We start from the raw sequence: 16,174 nt of genomic DNA on the forward strand, positions 1-16,174 counted from the left end.
CCCCTGCAGATCCAGCCCTCCAGCTCCCTGCAAATCCCTCTCCGCTGTCTCCTCCAGGGAGCCCTGTGGGGCTGGCCGCACTCATGCCACGCCCTCTGTCTGTCTAGGTGATCACCACTTCGAGGAGGGTGCTGTTGTCCCTTTACTGCTGAGGAAGCTGAGGTCAGAGGGCGAAGGAGTTTGTTCAAGGCAAGGGGGCCGTAGGGGACTCATACCAGGGCTGTGTGGCTCCAGAGACAAGGCTGCTCACCCCTCTGCTCTCAACTCCCCGTGGGAAATTTCCTGGAAACTCGAGGCCGATGCTTGGTCTCTGCTAGGCCAGACAGGCGCCCCCGGGCACTTGGCTACCTTTGTTTCTTTGAGTTCATCAAAGAAGTGTCGACAGCTTTTGATCTTTGAGGGCACACCACACACTTTTTTGGAGGTTTCTCCTCAGTTACTCCTTGTTTCTGGATCATCTCTCCATCTAACAGATGAAGAACTAAGGCCAGCAGGGAGGTGGGATGACTTTCCCAGGCTCACAGAGAAAGAAATACGTGAGGCTGGAATGTGAGCCCATGAACACAGGGAGCTCGGTCTATTTTGTTCTCTCCTCCATCTCTAGTGCCCAGAAGAGGGCCTGGCATTGGTGCGGTACAAACGTTTGCCATGTGACCACGTGGTGGAGCTGGCTACTGTCCCCAGAGGTCTGCAGGCTTGTATACCCTTCCTGCCGTGCCTCCTGAGCCCTGGCACTCGGGCTGGCGCTGCTCGAAGCAGAGGGAAGGCTGTCCTCATCTTGGTCTCCTGGAGGGGCCAGGGGATGGGCACCTGTTATCATGACACAGGGCAGCTGAGCTCCCTGCTGAGGAGCAGAAGGCTTACAGGGGGCTGTGGTACACCCTCTGGGGTGGCCTCCCAGCAGGTAACAGGTGTCCCAGGTGGTACAGCCACTGGATGCCAGGTGGCTGCAGTATCTCGAGGGACACCAGTACCAGATGGGAGCAAAGGAGGTGTTGAGGAACTGACAGGTGTGGGTGTCTCCCTGAGGCCAGGAAACCATCCCCCAGATGGCACCAGTGATGCCAGCTCCACTCTGGACACAAAGTGTGGGTGAGCGCTGTGCTGAGTGCTTCCCATTCGCTCCTCAGTCACCCCCTGCAACCCCCCTTGGGGCGGGGCCAGTAGTTTTTTTCCAGGCATGCAGCCTGCGGGACTCAGGTGAAAGGCCCTGCCAAGTCACCAGGCAGCTGAGGAGTTAGAAGCCAGGATGTTCCAGCCACTTCCCAGAATTGAAAGCTGAGAACCAGGACACCAAGCCCACACATGGGTGGGGAAAAATACAGGTAAGGGGACAGCCAAGTAAGTGCTTTTTTTTTTTTTTTTTTTTTGCGGTATGCGGGCCTCTCACCACTGCGGCCTCTCCCGCTGCGGAGCACAGGCTCCAGACGCGCAGGCCCAGCGGCCATGGCTCACGGGCCCAGCCGCTCTACGGCATGTGGGATCCTCCCGGACTGGGGCACGAACCCGTGTCCCCTGCATGGGCAGGCAGACTCTCAACCACTGCACCACCAGGGAAGCCCCAAGTCAGTGCTTTTGAATTGCCTGAAACAGAAACTGACTTGACCGTGTTTAACGTTGCTGAGGTTTCCTGGGTGTCTCATGCATGGCCAGGCAGGGAATGTAGCCAGGCCCAGGGGGACCAGAGAGTGACCCCAGGTGGTACATTAAAGATGGCCACAAATTCCTTGTTACTCTCCCCTCATGGAGGAGAGGTGAAGTTTATCTCCCATCCCTTGAATCTGAGCTGGGCTATAACTGCTTTGACCAACAAAATATGGTGAAAGACATGCAGCGCCAGTTTGGGGCCTCAGAAGCTTCTGGAAGCCCTGAGCTGCCATGTAAGAAGTCCAGTTCCCCTGCTGGAGACCCGCACATGGAGAAAGTAAGGCCCTGAGACTACACGGAGAGAGAGACAGAGATGGAGACAAAGTCAGGGACCCAGTCTGGCTAGTGTCTTCACCAAGGCAGCAGTCATGTGAGCAGGACACACTCTAGCCTGGTTGGGACCCAGACCACTGCAGCCCCAGCCAACACCAGTCAGAGCAGAAGAACCACCTGACTGAGCCTGGTCAACCATAGAATCGCACAATAACAGGTGGTTGTTTCAAGCCACTAAGTTTGGGGCTGGTTGGTTACACAGCAATGTCACTGAAACAGCCTTGGACTAGAAAGCCATCAGCACATCTGGAAGATGAGAGAGACCTCCCAGCTCCAGCACCAGCAGCCAGGTACCTAGGGTCCTCAGGTCCAAATTCCCAGAAGAGAGACACTGATTGGCCCAACTTGGGTCATGTGACCTCCTTTAACCAATCAGCTGAGTCCAAGAGGCAGGGTTACCCTGCACCCACATGGCCCTGATACCCCTCCCCCATGGAGGGGTAGGGTCGGGTAGGGGGCCAGTAGTGGGGATAATCTCAGAAGACAGGAAGTGTGGGCTGAGCAATTGTCACAGGGGCTGTGACAAGGTGCCTCTCTGGACAGCAGAAAAACCCCTCATCCAGGGCCTGGCACAGAGAAAGGGCTGGATGAAAGCTGTGCGTGGTTCTGTAACTTTTACGTTGCTCTTATGAGGTTGTGCTGTTTTACCAACTCCCAGGTTGGCTCCTGGGTGTTGCTGGTGGTGTTATTCTACCTCCTTGAACTGCCTCTAAGGAAGATCTTTCAGGACGGTCTGAGCTTCTTATAAAAGCCTTTTACGTGCTGTCAAGTGGGAATCTAGTTCTTACGCTAAAAATGCTCCATTAAACCAGAATGGGTTCCAAAAGTCAGCCAAGATCCCCCTCTGGGAGGCGCGGAATTGAGACTCCAGAGGGGCCTGGGACGGGGTCAGGGGAACATGGGGGTCAAAGACTTTCTTTGCACTGTCCCTGAGGCAGGGGCTGCAGCTGTCTGTGTTGGGGGTGGGACCGAGGCTGCTGACGCACCAGGAAGAAACAGAGGAGACTCCAAGGGGGTGAGGGGCCAGGCAGGGGGCGGTGGGCCAGCCGAGGCTCCTCACCAACCCCACCGTGAACGCACACACGCACTCACCCCAGGGCTCCTGGTACAATCCAAACCGCCTCTCTTTTCCTCCAGCTGGGTTGAGGGTGACAGGGCGCCCTGCTCAACTGAAGTCCCTTAGGAAACGGGAGAGTAGGGCTTCCCTGGTGCCACAGGGAAGCGTCAGTGGACTCTCAAGTGGTTGAGAGTCTGCCTGCCAATGCAGGGGACACAGGTTCGTACCCGGTCCAGGAAGATCCCACATGCGACGGAGCGGCTGGGCCCGTGAGCCACGGCCTCTGAGCCCGCGCATCCGGAGCCTGTACTCCGCAACGGGAGAGGCCACAACAGTGAGAGGCCCGCATACCGCAAAAAAAAAAAAAAAAACAAGAAAGGAGAGTATCTGTCCCATAGGCCACCATCTCCCCACCGCCTGACACAGGGCACGCGCTCTGTGTTTGCTGTCTGCATGAATGAATGAATGAATGAATGGTGGATGCCCCTATCTGGTGCCTTTTTCTTTTGATGTCACACAGTCCTGGATTCAAGCCCTGTCTTTCCAACTGACCCACTGCCGAGCAAGTCATCTTATCACTCAGGAACTCAGCTTTCCCATCTGTAAAATGGGGACAACTCAAGTCTGTTCTGGGTAAGGTTGCTGGGAGAATGAAATGAGACCTCACCAAGGAATTTGTAACTGAAAAGGCAGAACAAACGTGAGCCAGGTTGGGAGCAGTGGCCCTCATCCCCGTTACCACCACTATTGCCATCCTGCGACCATCCCCATCACCCACCACCCTCACGGTCCTTCTCCCTGTTCCCCAAATAACCACACTGCCACTGGCCCCATTCAGTGCTTAAGTTAAGTCACATTTAATGGTTTTTTGAAGGGGAATAGAGAAATCAGAAAAGAGATTACAGCACTCGCAGTCAAGAAAGGGTGAACTAAAAAATATGGGAATATATTAAGCTTTTGATTAAAAAAATGCAAGCGCAGTTCCTCCCACACTCACCCCTGTGTTCTCACTCACGCTCTCAGACACACACCCAGCCTCAGGCGCGCGCACACACGCACACTCACACGCACACTCCCAAACATGCACACGCTCCCTGCACACACACTCAAACACGCACTCCCCCCAGGCTCGCAGGGTGGGAGAGGGAGAGACCTGGTGCCGCCCCAGGGCCCCACCCTTCCCAAGCCTGCCTCGCTGAAATGGCAAAGCTAGACTAAACTCAGGCTCTAGGGGACACACACTGGGCTCTGTGAGCTGCACTGGGGGCAGGGAGATGGAGAGGTCGTGGGGGACAGGTAGCCTTAGACGATTCTGTTCTCCAGGATGGCCAGCCGCTTACTCACAGCTTCCAGTGGACTGGGAGTTAAGGAGATGTGCAGGTTGGCCAGAGCAGGGCAGTGACGGGGTGGCACCTGCACTCAGGGTCCCCCTTCCAGGACTTTCTCTCACTTCCCCCTCATAGCGTGTGTTCCCCCCAATGTCAAAACTTATCCATCCACAGCCCTCAGAATGGTGCTTTCCAAAAACAAGCAAGCAGTTACAGTGAGCCCGGAAAGCCCAGCCCTGTCCAGTTGCAGTTTTAGGCCTGCTGGGTCCCCACCTAGTCCTGCCTGAGCCAGGGGAGCTGTGAGGGGTCCAGCCCCATCTGAGTGGAGACTGGTGGGTAGTCACGTCACCGAGAGCTTGAGCAATGGAAGTCCTTGGGCACCATGTTTTCCTGAGTGTGTCCAGGACTCTGTGTGTGTCCAATCTAGAGCTTGGTTCCTGCCTTTGCTTTGGCAGGGTCAGTATCAAAGCAGGGGCCAGACTACCTGGCCAGGATCCAGCCTGTCTTCAGCAGGAGGCAGGCAAGGAGGAGCTTGCTCCGATCACACCACACAAGGGGCACGGCTTTCTCCTCTCCCGACAGGGACCTCCCCTCCCCTCCCCTCCCCTCCCCCTCCCTCTCTCTGCAGCAGCCTCTGGAAAAGGATATGCTTCCTGGTCAGGGCCTGCAGCAGCCCCTCTACTTTGGTCCGGAATTTCACGATGGACTCGCAGGCACACAGGTCTTCCTCTGGGGTGGACAGAAAGTAGGGAAAGAGAAAGAGGATGGTGAGCGGTTGCCTGCCAGAAAGGCGGGTGGTCACTGCCCAGGGCCAGGACTAGGGTGTCTTGGGGGAGTGTGGGGCCTAGGAGATGCGAGAAGGCAGAGAGACATGTGAAATTCTTAAGACAGAGCTCCTAGGAATGATGGAGGGGGGACGACCCCTGAATGTCTTCCTGCTCCCTCAAAGCCCTGATAAAGAACTCCAATATTAGCTTCCCCATGCTGGTCACCTACTATGCAAAGGACACTGTCATCAGGGGCCTCTAGGTCATCATGGTGACTCCTCACCCCGATTCTTTGGGGTTGAAGTCATTAACCCCACTTTACAAATGAAGAACTTGAGAAGGAAAACAACTTGCCCTATGGCCAACAGCTAGTTAGTGTCAACAAACATGCAAACCCAGGCGTGTCTGGCTCTGGAATCCATACTCTTTACTACTGGGAACCAGCTGGCAAGGTCACCGGGGAGGATCAGGGGAGGAAGCACGGTTCAAATCCTGGCTCCTCCAGTTATTAAGTGGTTCCACCCCTCTGACCTTGGTTTTCCTGTCTGTAAAATGGAGATAACAATATTCCTACCAAATAGGATTAAATGATTCATATGTGGAGTGCACTGAGAAGAGTGCCACATGTGTAAGAGCATTCGATATACAGCTGCTGGTTGTTAAAGTCTGACTGATCAGCCTTCCTCCTGATTCTGCCAACTCATGATGCCACCCCAGCTCCCGTCTTCCCCACCCACATCCAGTCCAGGATGGTTACACACACACACACACACACACACACACCCCTCCCAGAGCCCCACCTGCTCCTCCCATCAACACAACTTCTGGCCTCACTCACCCACGCAGATCTTCTTCTGCAACTTCTTGCCAATCTGGTTGATGGTCTTGAAGTCAGCCGTGTAGAAATAGTGCTCTGCCACAGGCTCCGAGGCAATTTCCCTCAGCTCATCCTCCACAGCGTTGCCCACACCCACAGCAAACATCTTAAAGCCTGCCAAGAGGAACAAGATGAGTAGCATGGGGACAGGCAGCCATAGCTGAGCCTCCCGGGGAATCCCCAGGCAATCAATAGCAGACACCTCCTGGTGGCAGATGCTGGAATTGCAGGTACAATGGTTGAGGAAATCAACATCTGCTGAGCTTCTACCATATATCAGACTTGTACTGACTGTACTGGGAACTTTGCAATCTCATGTAACCCTCATAACCATCCATCTGGTGGTTATTATTATTCTCATTTAATAGGTGATAAAACTCAGGCTTGTCCCAAAGTGGGGTTGCCTGCCAACAGTTGGTATGTTCTTGGGAACATTCAACTATAAAAGTACCAAGCCTCACCTACCAAAGGACCATCAAGCCAGCCACTTACTTTTCTGGGACCTCAGTTTTCTCATTAGTATGAAAAAGAGCTGGACAAACCAATCCCTCCTCATTCACACTGAATCTGGGTTTAGGGCACTCATCAGAACAGACATAAGATAAACTATAGTTGAGCTGTTCCATGTGTACCCCTGGCCACTGGTGGTGTTCAGGGTTCAGACAGCACCTACCAAGGTCCTTGGCTTTCTTGGCAGCATCATTAATGTAGTCCTGGCTCCGACCGTCAGTGAAGACAATGCCCACCTTCTGGGCACCAGGCCTGGCCCCGCTGGACACACTGAAGGAATTGTCGATGAGGTACTTGAGGGCAGCCCCGGTCATGGTGCCCTTCTCCATGTAGGACATGTTCCGCACAGCTGCCTTGATGTCCTTCTTGGTGTGGAAGCGGCCCAGAGGGAACTCCTGGCGCACAGAGCTTGAGTACTGTACCAGCCCCACTTGGGCCAGCTTGTCCGACACATCCAGCGTGTCCACAATCTGGTTGATGAACTTCTTCACCAGCTCAAAGTTCTCTGGCCGCACACTCTTGGATCCATCAATTAGGAAAACCAGGTCAGTAGCTGAACTGCCACCTCCACCGCTGCAGCCTGCGGGGTGGGGGGGGGGCAGGATAGGAAGGCAGGGGAGTGATGCTCAAGTTCATAGTCATTCATCACAGCCACTGGCTGGGTACGCACCACACCCAAGATCTGTACGGAGGATCATCCCATTTGGTCCTCAAAACTTCCTCTGTGAAGCCTAAGTTCCTGGCCCCCATGTTACAGCATTGAAACCCGAAGCTCTAAAAGCTGTTAAATCACACAGCTCAGAAGTAGTGGCACCAAGATGTGAACTCAAGACTATGTAACTCCTTCCACCTATTAAACCTACCACCCACTGTGACAGAAGGAGGGACAGTAGTGAGAAGAGAACTTCTGCTGACACCAAACTCTAGAAGGCATCTATTACAGATTGGTCCAGAGGCCAAGTACAGAGAGGCTCAGGTGGGCTTCCTGGGGAGGGGCCAAGGCCCTGTCCCCTGCCCGCCACCTTCCCCAGGCTTGCCTGTGTCTGGCCCACTGACCATTGCAGGTCTTGCCATCACTGTTCAGGGTGAAGCCCTCGCGGCAGGCGCAGGTGTAGGAGCCCGGGGAGCTGAGGCACACCTGCTCGCAGTCATGGTCGCCTGTGGCGCACAGGTCTGACACCACTGTGGGGACAAGAGGAGACTCATAATCTCACGGTCACGGGGCCTCGGACATCTTGGCAAGGATGGCCCCTCAACACGCTCGGGGAAGCTGAGGCCCCCGACTGGATGGGGTCCCAGACCCTGAGCCCAGGGCCAGAATCACTGCAGCCGTGCTGACATCCCCGGAGAATGTGATATTGTGGATAATAAGCTAAAACTTCCCGCTAAAAATGTAGAGGCCAAAGAGGCGGGGCCTTTAATCCCCTTTGTTCACTTTTGTATTCCAAGTGTCTAGAACAACACATGCAGCAGTGAACACAGCACAAAGAAGATGCTCAACGAATACTTATTAGATACCACGTATTGAGCATTGTACTGTGCATGGAATTCTCACAGTCAGATTCATGCTCTTCCTAGGCCCGCCCCGTGCCAAAGACCCACCTCTCCTCTGCAAAAGACTCTGAACTTTCTCCTGCCCGATGCCCAGGCCCCTCAGACCCTTCCACATCACAGAAGACTCTGGCACCCCAAAACCCCACACCCCCCACACACCCCCACCCCCTCTACCCCCCGCTCCCCCACACACACACACACTCCCCCCCACCCCCACCCCCGTCCAAATAGCACAGGTTTTTTCAGGCCCTCCCCTTACTGGCTTCTGGCCCCTCCTTGGTCCCTGCCAGTACTCTACCACGAAAAGGACTTCTTTTTGGTATCGCATTTCCCCAACTCCCTTAACCCCAGGCAGGGGACAGCCCCCAGATCAGGCGGCTCTGAGTCCTGGCCCCGACCCCGAGGTTGGCTCTGTCTCAGTCCCTGCCCCCGTATAGGGCACCCCCAGCCCAGGCCCCACCCCCACGCTGTCGCTCTAAGCCACGCCCCTTTTCTGGCCCCGCCCAGACACCGGTACACACACACACACACACACACACCTCACTCCCCCAGCACCCCTCCCAGCCTGGTCCATCCCCCGCCCCACGCACAGCAGAAGGCCTCCTGGAACTTCTTGGACAGCTTCTCGATGACGCTGTAGCTCTCCACGTAGTCCACGTGCTCGTCCTGAGGCTCGCTGGCGATCTGCTGCAGCGTGGCCTTGTCCACACGGCCTACGCCGATGGCGAACAGCTCGATGCCACTGGCCCGGGCCCGCGCAGACACGTCCCGCACGCTGTCCTGGGGCCTCCCGTCCGTCACCACGATGACCACCTGCGATACACACGCGGGGCGTGTGTGAGGACCCGGCCTCCCTCCCCGCGCTGGGTGGGCCGCTTGGCCCTCCAGTAAACCCTTAGGATGGTTGACATAAGAGGAGGTTGACCCAGAAGGGCGGAGTGGCTAGCCCAGGTCACACAGCTAGTCGGCAGCAGGTAGATCTGGCCCCCCACCAACACCAGGATTTGGGCCTAGGGAAAAGAACCTGGAGAGCGGAGGAGGCAACAGGTTTTCTCTGACTGAGAGACGTGGCTGAGCTGTTCTCTCATCTGACTGTGGGCTCTGGTGTCTCCTCCCTCGGGCATGACCGCCTGAGGGCAGAGCCTCGTCTCCCCTGTCAAACGAGGGCCTCTGACAGCCAGGCCCAACCTGCGCTCAACACCGTACAGTTCTACCCTTTGGCCACCAGAGGGAGGCAGAGGCTACGGAATGGCAGTTTTTCCTCCGATCTGGACATTTTCTCCCGTAAGCCCTGGGAAGGAGGCTGTTCCCACATTGATGCCCAAGGAATGAAGGAAGATGCTGCCTTTTCTCCCTCCATTCCCCAAGATACTACCTGCCCTTTCCTAAGAGGAAAACACTTCCCCTCCCACAAGGCACCTGTGTGCCGCACCCCAGAAAGGGCAACAGGAGGGGACCCTGGTGCTGAGCCTGGCCCTCATCACCCCCTGCCAGAGCCTGCCCTGAAGTTGGGTCCTCACAGCTCTGCTGGAGTCTGAGACTCGGCATCCAGCCCCCTTAGCTGTTTTTCTCCTTCTGACCTGGGTCTGCTTCTGATTCCTGAGTCCCCACCCCTGGCCCAGATGCCCAACCCCTTGGATTGGGTCTTGGTGATCTGACAGGCCTGGGTTAGAAATGCAGCTCCATGAGGCACAGCTCACCTTCCTGAAACCCTGTTCTTTCATCTGGATAAGGGGGGTGTAGTGAGGCCCACATGAGACGATTCATGGTAAGAAGCCCGGAAGGGGCAGCATTATTTTTAATATCATTACTCTGGGGCCCCTGGGGAGCAGCCTTGCACAATCTCTTCCCCTCCAGAGGCCTAGGCTCCTGGCACTGAAAACCTAGCTCTTCACTGTCACCTGCTGCCATGTTCCCGTGAGTCCCCACCTTGCTGATGTCCGGTGAGCTGGGGCGACCGCCCTCAGCATCGCTTAAGGCCTTGGTGATGGCGAACTGGATGGCCAGGCCTGTCATGGTGCCTGTGGACAGCGGCTGGATGCGGCGCACGGCCTGAAGCAGCATGGCCTTGGAACCGTGGGCCCGCAGCGGGAACTCCTGCTTCACGGAGCTGGCGTAGTTGACCACGCCCACGCGGGTGGCATTGGGCCCCACGTCCAGTGACTCGATGACCTGGGACAGGAACACCTTCACCTTCTCAAACTCCACTGGCCGCACGCTGCGTGAGCTGTCGATGACGAACACCAGGTCTATGGGCCGGGTCCGGCAGAGGTGCCCTGGGAGGCGGCAAAGGTCAGGAGGATGGACCAGAGACACTCAAGACAAAGGAGCGGCACACCAGCAGCTACTTAGGTCTGGACGTGAGGCCTCAGGCAGAGTAGACCAGACATGAACCAGGCTGGCTGGGTCCTATCAGCGTGGGGACACTGGAGCAAACAACTTGCCAGAGGTTGCTCAGCCCGTGGGAAAGACAGAGGCTCAAATGGCGCCCTCACCTCTCTGAGCCTCAGTTTCCTTTCTGTACAATGAGCAGGTGGTCCCTTCCTTACAGGATCCTTTGAGGACAAGCAAAAAGGCACGTAGGGTGCCAGCACAGGGCTGGCATGCAGGGTGTTCAGGGGGCAGCAAAGGAGAAGACAGCCTTCATGTCTCAGGTTTCAGCCCAGAGTGGCTACCGCCAACAAGGGGCAGCTCTTTCCCCTGGCTGGGCAGGAGGGCCCTGAGGGTGGGCCCTCGGGCGGGCGTGGCCTTGAAGACCAACGCAGCACCTGTCAACATGGCCTCTTTCATCTGAGCATTAAAGCAAATCAGCAAAGCGGACCCAGTTTGCATCGATCTGCCAGCTGGTGTCCAAGAGCGGGAAAAAAGGCAGGAGCTCCCACTGGCCACCTTGGCAGCCTGACCAAGTGGGCCCCCAAGACACACCCCCAAGGAGCGATGTCTTCCCAGACAGCCTGGGAGGCAGCGCCATGTTCTGGGTGGTACACAGAGCCCGAGTGAGGTAGACAGGGGTCCGAAGCCCAGCTCAGCCATTCTGTGGCCCTGGGCAGATCATTGCATCTTTGAAGCTTCACTTTTCTCATCTGTCTGGAGGGAAGAATAGGCCTAATGCCTGATGTTATCACCGGCCTGGACCTGCAGCCTGGTGGGACTTAGTACAAAGGCCAGCCCCCTCCGTCCCACACTGAGTCTGAGCTGCTCCCAAACAGGGATGCAGGAAGAAGAATCAGGAAAGGCAAGGTGTGCGGGACTGTCCCAGCCCCCAGCCACAGTGCCCTAGGCCCGGGCATCAGAGGTCCTCCAGGGACCTCAGAAATCACCTTGCAGCTGGCTCCCCAGTCTCCACTAGCTGAGGCTACAAATGGGTAAACTGAGACCCAGAGAGGGTGAAGGAACTGGCAGTGGATCAGGAGCCCAGGGGCTGAGGCTTTCTCGCTCTGTGGTCTTAGATGGGTCCTCTCCTCTCTGGCCTCTTTTTCCCCATCTGTACAGGAGGAGTTAGGCATTCTAGGATTCTGTGTCCAAGGCTGAAACTCAGAGGGGTACAGCGCATGGGGAGGCCAATCGGGAATCTGCTGGAAGGGCTGGTGGAAGGGGGAACCCCTTCTTGGCCACCCCCACGTCTGCACTTATTGGAGAGCCGTGAACTCAGCCCTGGGCCTGGTGCAGCCCCAGATGTCAGCAGGCTCTCTGGGTAGCGTCTGCCCTTGGTGACGCAGAAGACCGAGGGCCCTGTAGTTTGCGTGGTCCCTGAGGACAGCCTGGGAGCTGCAAAGCCCAGAGGGAGGCTCAGAGAACCCCACTCATGTCCCTGGAAAGAACAGACAGGGTCACCCTGCCCTAGCCCTTGTGACTGTCACCATCTCTGTCTGCTCCTGGGTCAGCCTGCAGGCCACCCCTGCCTCCCTGCCCCTCTCCCTGTCCTGGATCCCACTTAGCCTCTGTCTGTCTCGGTGCCCGGTGTCCCCCACCTCACATGGGCCCGCTCACCTCTGGACAGGAGCGCAAGGCCAGGTACGCGTGGGACCTGCAGCAGCAGCAGGCCGCAGAGTACGAGACAGGGGCCACAGAGTACCCTCATGGTTCTGGCAGTGCAGGCAGTATCGGCACAGTGGTGGGGACCAGTGGGGGCCAGGTCTTATCAAGCTCGCTGCCTGCCCAGACGGCCCCCCACTGACGTGGGGCGGCCCCCTTCAGGGGGCGGGGCCGGGCTGAATGGAGGTGTGTGTGCCAGGGAGGGAGGGAGCCGCCCGGCCTGGGCTCCGGAGGCCCCTCTGACCACAAGGGCTCCTTTGCCTGCAGGAGCTGCAGCTGGAATCCAGGAAATCTCAGGTGGGTGGAGGGTGGCTCCTCCAGGGCCCAGAGCCTGCGCTGGCCCGAAGTTGCCACTCCAAGCCCAGGGAAACCTGAGTCCAGTGGCCTCGCTCCCCAGCCCTGCCCGCACCCTCATCCCGCAGCCGCGCTTTTCTCGCCCCCATACCGTTCCAACCCCAGTCTCCCCTTCGGCCTCCACTGCCTCTCCACACACGCCCTGCTCTCCAGCCGCGCCTGGATTCTGAGCTCTCCTCAAGCCTTTGTATACGCAGGACCATCTACCCATAATGCCCTTTCCTCCCGAACACTCTCTGCGTAACCATCTTCAAGGTCATATCGGGGCGAACATGTACCCGAGCCCCTAGTATGTGGGGGGCGGTAGGGAAGGTGGTTGAAAGCTCAGACTTAGGAGCCAAGTGACCTGGGTTGGCTTTGTACTGCCTGTGTGACTGTAGGCAGGTTACTTCACCTCTCTGTGCCTCAGATTCCTCATCTGGAAACGCCGGGAGGGGTTGAGTGGAAGAGCAGACTCATGTGAACCATCTCACTGAATTCTCTTGACAGCCCTGTGAGGCAACCGATATTATTACTCCCACTTCCCAGGTGAGGAACTGAAAAACAGTTTTGAAGTAACTTGTCTAAAGTGCCGCTCAGTGTCAGTGCCAGGAAAGGGCCCCAAACCAGTATTCTCAGCCACCCTGCTTGCACGGGTAAAGCTTAATGGAGGGGCCTTCTCCATGCCCACCTCTCCCCTGGCTCCCCTGGGGTTAGGACCCCCTCCCTGTGCTTCCGTGCCTTGACCATTTCATCCACGAGTGGGTAAGTGTCTGATTGATTCACCTCTGCATCTGCGACCAGCCCAGGGTCTGCACAGAGGAGGCAAAAATAAGGCTTGTAAGTAAAGGAGTATAATCAGGAAAGTTCCCCACCATTGCATCTGGGTCCAGTAGTTGATGGGATAGAGCAGAGAGAGCATGGGCTTGGCCATCTGAGAGAACCACGTTCAAATTCACTTCTGCTGCTCACCAGCTGGGTGACCTGAAGCTGGTGACTTAGCCTCTCTGAGCCTCAGCTTGTTGCCATACAAGATGATAAGGGAATGGTAGCTCTTGGCTTGCCTGCCTCACTGGAACCATGTGAGGAGTCGATGAGAGGACGGAAGTGGAGATTGGGGACTGAAAGATTATCATCTTTTGGGGGTTATAATCGCTAATACTTAAGGCCTGTGACTTCACTCTGTATAAATTATACCTCAATAAAAGGAAGTGTACAGATGCTTTTTTAAAAAGTGATTGCCGGGCACAGCTGATCCAACAAATATTGTCACAGTCTTCAGTGGTGATGATGATAACAACCCCTTCCACGTGTGACACGGCACAGTCACTCGCTCTATCACCCTGTCTCCTTTGTTCCCCCAAAAACCGGTGAGGTCAGCAGATCCAAATATATTGGCCCATTTGTCAGATGAGGAAACTGAGGCCCAGAGGGGTTCGTGACTTGCCTGAAGCCACCCAGCCTGTTTAGGGGCAGAGCCAAGCTTAGAAATCAGGTCTCATTCCCCTTTGCCCCTATTTAGAGAGCAAGGAAGTTAAAAGCATTTCCCTCTGAGTTTTCCCATTTTTGTTTCATTTTTTCACAATTCACAGTCCTCCCCAGTTCCAAAAACCAGTTGAAATGGATTTCTTTTCTTCTCTGCAACTTGAAAGTCTAATTCTCTTCTCCAGAGATGCCACAGGGTGTGGTCATTGTGGCCTTTATCACTTCCCCAAATTGTGTTATGAATGTGGTATCTGCCCCCCCGCTCAAACCCTTGCCCCAGAGGATGTCAGCTCCCTCCCAGCAGGGGGCTTGTCTGTCTCATCACCAGTAAACCCCCCAGACCCAGCTTGGTGACTATCACAGGGTATCTGGTGAGCAAATGAAGAAATGAATTAAAAGAAGGAAGTAATGATGAACTGGGTCCATTTCCATGTTAACCATCAAAGGTCAGGCTGGGCTTGGTGATGGTGACCAATGGCGAGAGAGGCACAGTGCCCGCCCCCCACTCCCCTGCTGAAGGTAGACGAGCAGAACGTGAGCTGGAGTCTCCTAGCCCACCACCCCTCTCCCCAGTGGACAGAGCTGTGTCCAGAGCTCAGGGTACAAAGCCCTCTTGGCCGGGGCAGCAGCTGGGCCCATGAAACAGCTCTTTCAGCTCTGTCTCTGAATGGCAGGTCTATGGGCTCCTCAGAGGAACAGAAGCGCCTTTTCTGTGTCACTTTGCTCATTAACAGAGCCACAGAAACATGCTACAGGTAAGTTTTCAGGAACAGAGATGGGTCCCCCCCAAAGGGGCAGCTTTAACATTCCATAGTGGGAGTGGGGGCTTGGTGGGGAGGAGACCTGGAAGTTGAGTATATACATTGAGGAAAGAAAATAAATATTTGTGTTTTTAAAATGTGAAACATTTTACCCCAGGAATCAAAATCGGGAACAGTGTGCCCAGTATTAGCCAAGGAGAAAAACCACGTTGAGGGGCCTCCATCGAGGCTGCTCCCGAGACAGACAGGCAGCCGTGAAGGGCTCCCCCTGTTCCCTCTCCTTGTTTTCACACACCTCGGGTTTCCAGAAACTTAAAGACTTTAGTGTTTTATCCAAGAGAGAGCTTTTGTGATCCATTGAGAGGCCCCTGGGCACAGTGTGGGTCAGGAGAAAGCACACAGGACTCCCCCTCCTGTGCCCCAAGCTCAGTTCTTTTCCTGAAGAGCAAACCTGGGTATCTCTCGATGCAGCGCAGTCCAGGGCTGCCTGTCCCCTAGACCTTCCAAACCATCTTCACCGTTTGCTGGATCCACATATACCTTTACTATTTTTTGAATTAATCTTTCTAACGTTAAACCAATTCACTTTTGGACAAAAATTTCTCCTCTTTCTTATTTCAAACAACAGCCGTGAAATCACTGGTTTGATGTACCGATTACATACTTATTCCAAAATGCCTTCAAATAAATTCAAAACTAATTAAACTTAACTTTTTCTTCCACGTATCACCGAAATTATCTTGCTTTCTGTCAGTGGTGCTCATGCCAGACATTGAGGAATCCTATGAAGTGAAAAAGTTTTGGAATCAGACAGAGCTGGGTTTGAGCCCCCGTTCTGTCACCTGCCAGCTGTGTTGACATCAGATGAATCCCCTCACTTTTCTGCTCTTCAGTTCTATGTCTATAAAGTGGGGATCTCAATGTAGATGTCAGAGGATGGTGGAGAACGAAAGGTATTGAGTGCCGCATCCGTGCTTACTGCTTTCCCAATGCCTTCTTGTATTAATCAGCATAGAATAGGCCAAGTTACTGCAACAAGCAAGCCCTCAGATCACAATGGCTCAACACAAGGGTCTGTTTCTCTCCTGTGACACAGCCCAGCGCTAGACAGGACCTCCCCAAAGCTGCCTTTCTCTTGGTAACCCATCATTTCCACATCCTTTGTCTCCAGACACATGGACAAGAGAGAGAAAAGGAGCACACATCACCTGGCTCCACCTGGGGATGGAATGACCCCAAGGGGTGGGATGTGGGTGTTTAGTGAGAAGGACGTGCTCTATCACGCTTCCCAAGGAAAAACAGCTTCTGTTGCCCTTATATCACCTCTAGATGAAAATTCAAATTTAGCTGGGCATTTAAGGTCCTTCAAAATCTGTTTCTTGACACCTTTTCCAGGCCGTTGCCAGTCTCTCTCCCTCCCCCCACCATCCCCCTCTCTTCTCTGCCACAGAATGAGTCACTCCCTCCTCCGTCTTCTCTCACTGCAC

The 16,174-nt window shown here is 55.3% G+C and overlaps 1 protein-coding gene across 1 annotated transcript; it reads right to left on the minus strand.

The window, feature by feature from the left end:
* Window positions 1–4,339: 4,339 nt before the first annotated feature.
* MATN1 (matrilin 1) lies at window positions 4,340–12,197 on the minus strand. Its single transcript, XM_032650220.1, has 8 exons — window positions 12,064–12,197; window positions 10,003–10,349; window positions 8,664–8,886; window positions 7,576–7,701; window positions 6,683–7,099; window positions 5,971–6,123; window positions 5,014–5,094; window positions 4,340–4,389 (listed from the first exon to the last, which is right to left on the minus strand). Exons 1-8 carry the CDS (start codon window positions 12,152–12,154, stop codon window positions 4,340–4,342), a joined length of 1,488 nt encoding a protein of 495 aa, XP_032506111.1. The 5' UTR covers window positions 12,155–12,197.
* Between the last annotated feature and the right edge of the window lie 3,977 nt (window positions 12,198–16,174).

This window comes from Phocoena sinus, chromosome 1 (assembly GCF_008692025.1).
Source record: "Phocoena sinus isolate mPhoSin1 chromosome 1, mPhoSin1.pri, whole genome shotgun sequence".
Taxonomy (NCBI): Eukaryota; Metazoa; Chordata; class Mammalia; order Artiodactyla; family Phocoenidae; genus Phocoena; species Phocoena sinus.

Bases quoted from the DNA above. Each gene is read 5' to 3' on its own strand.
- MATN1 (XM_032650220.1), bottom strand. From the start codon at position 12,154: ATGAGGGTACTCTGTGGCCCCTGTCTCGTACTCTGCGGCCTGCTGCTG. The intron at 10,350-12,063 runs GTGAGCGGGCCC...GCCGCCTCCCAG, and splicing joins CCTTGCGCTCCTGTCCAGAG to GGCACCTCTGCCGGACCCGG. The intron at 7,702-8,663 runs GTGCGTGGGGCG...TTGTCCCCACAG, and splicing joins GTTCCAGGAGGCCTTCTGCT to TGGTGTCAGACCTGTGCGCC.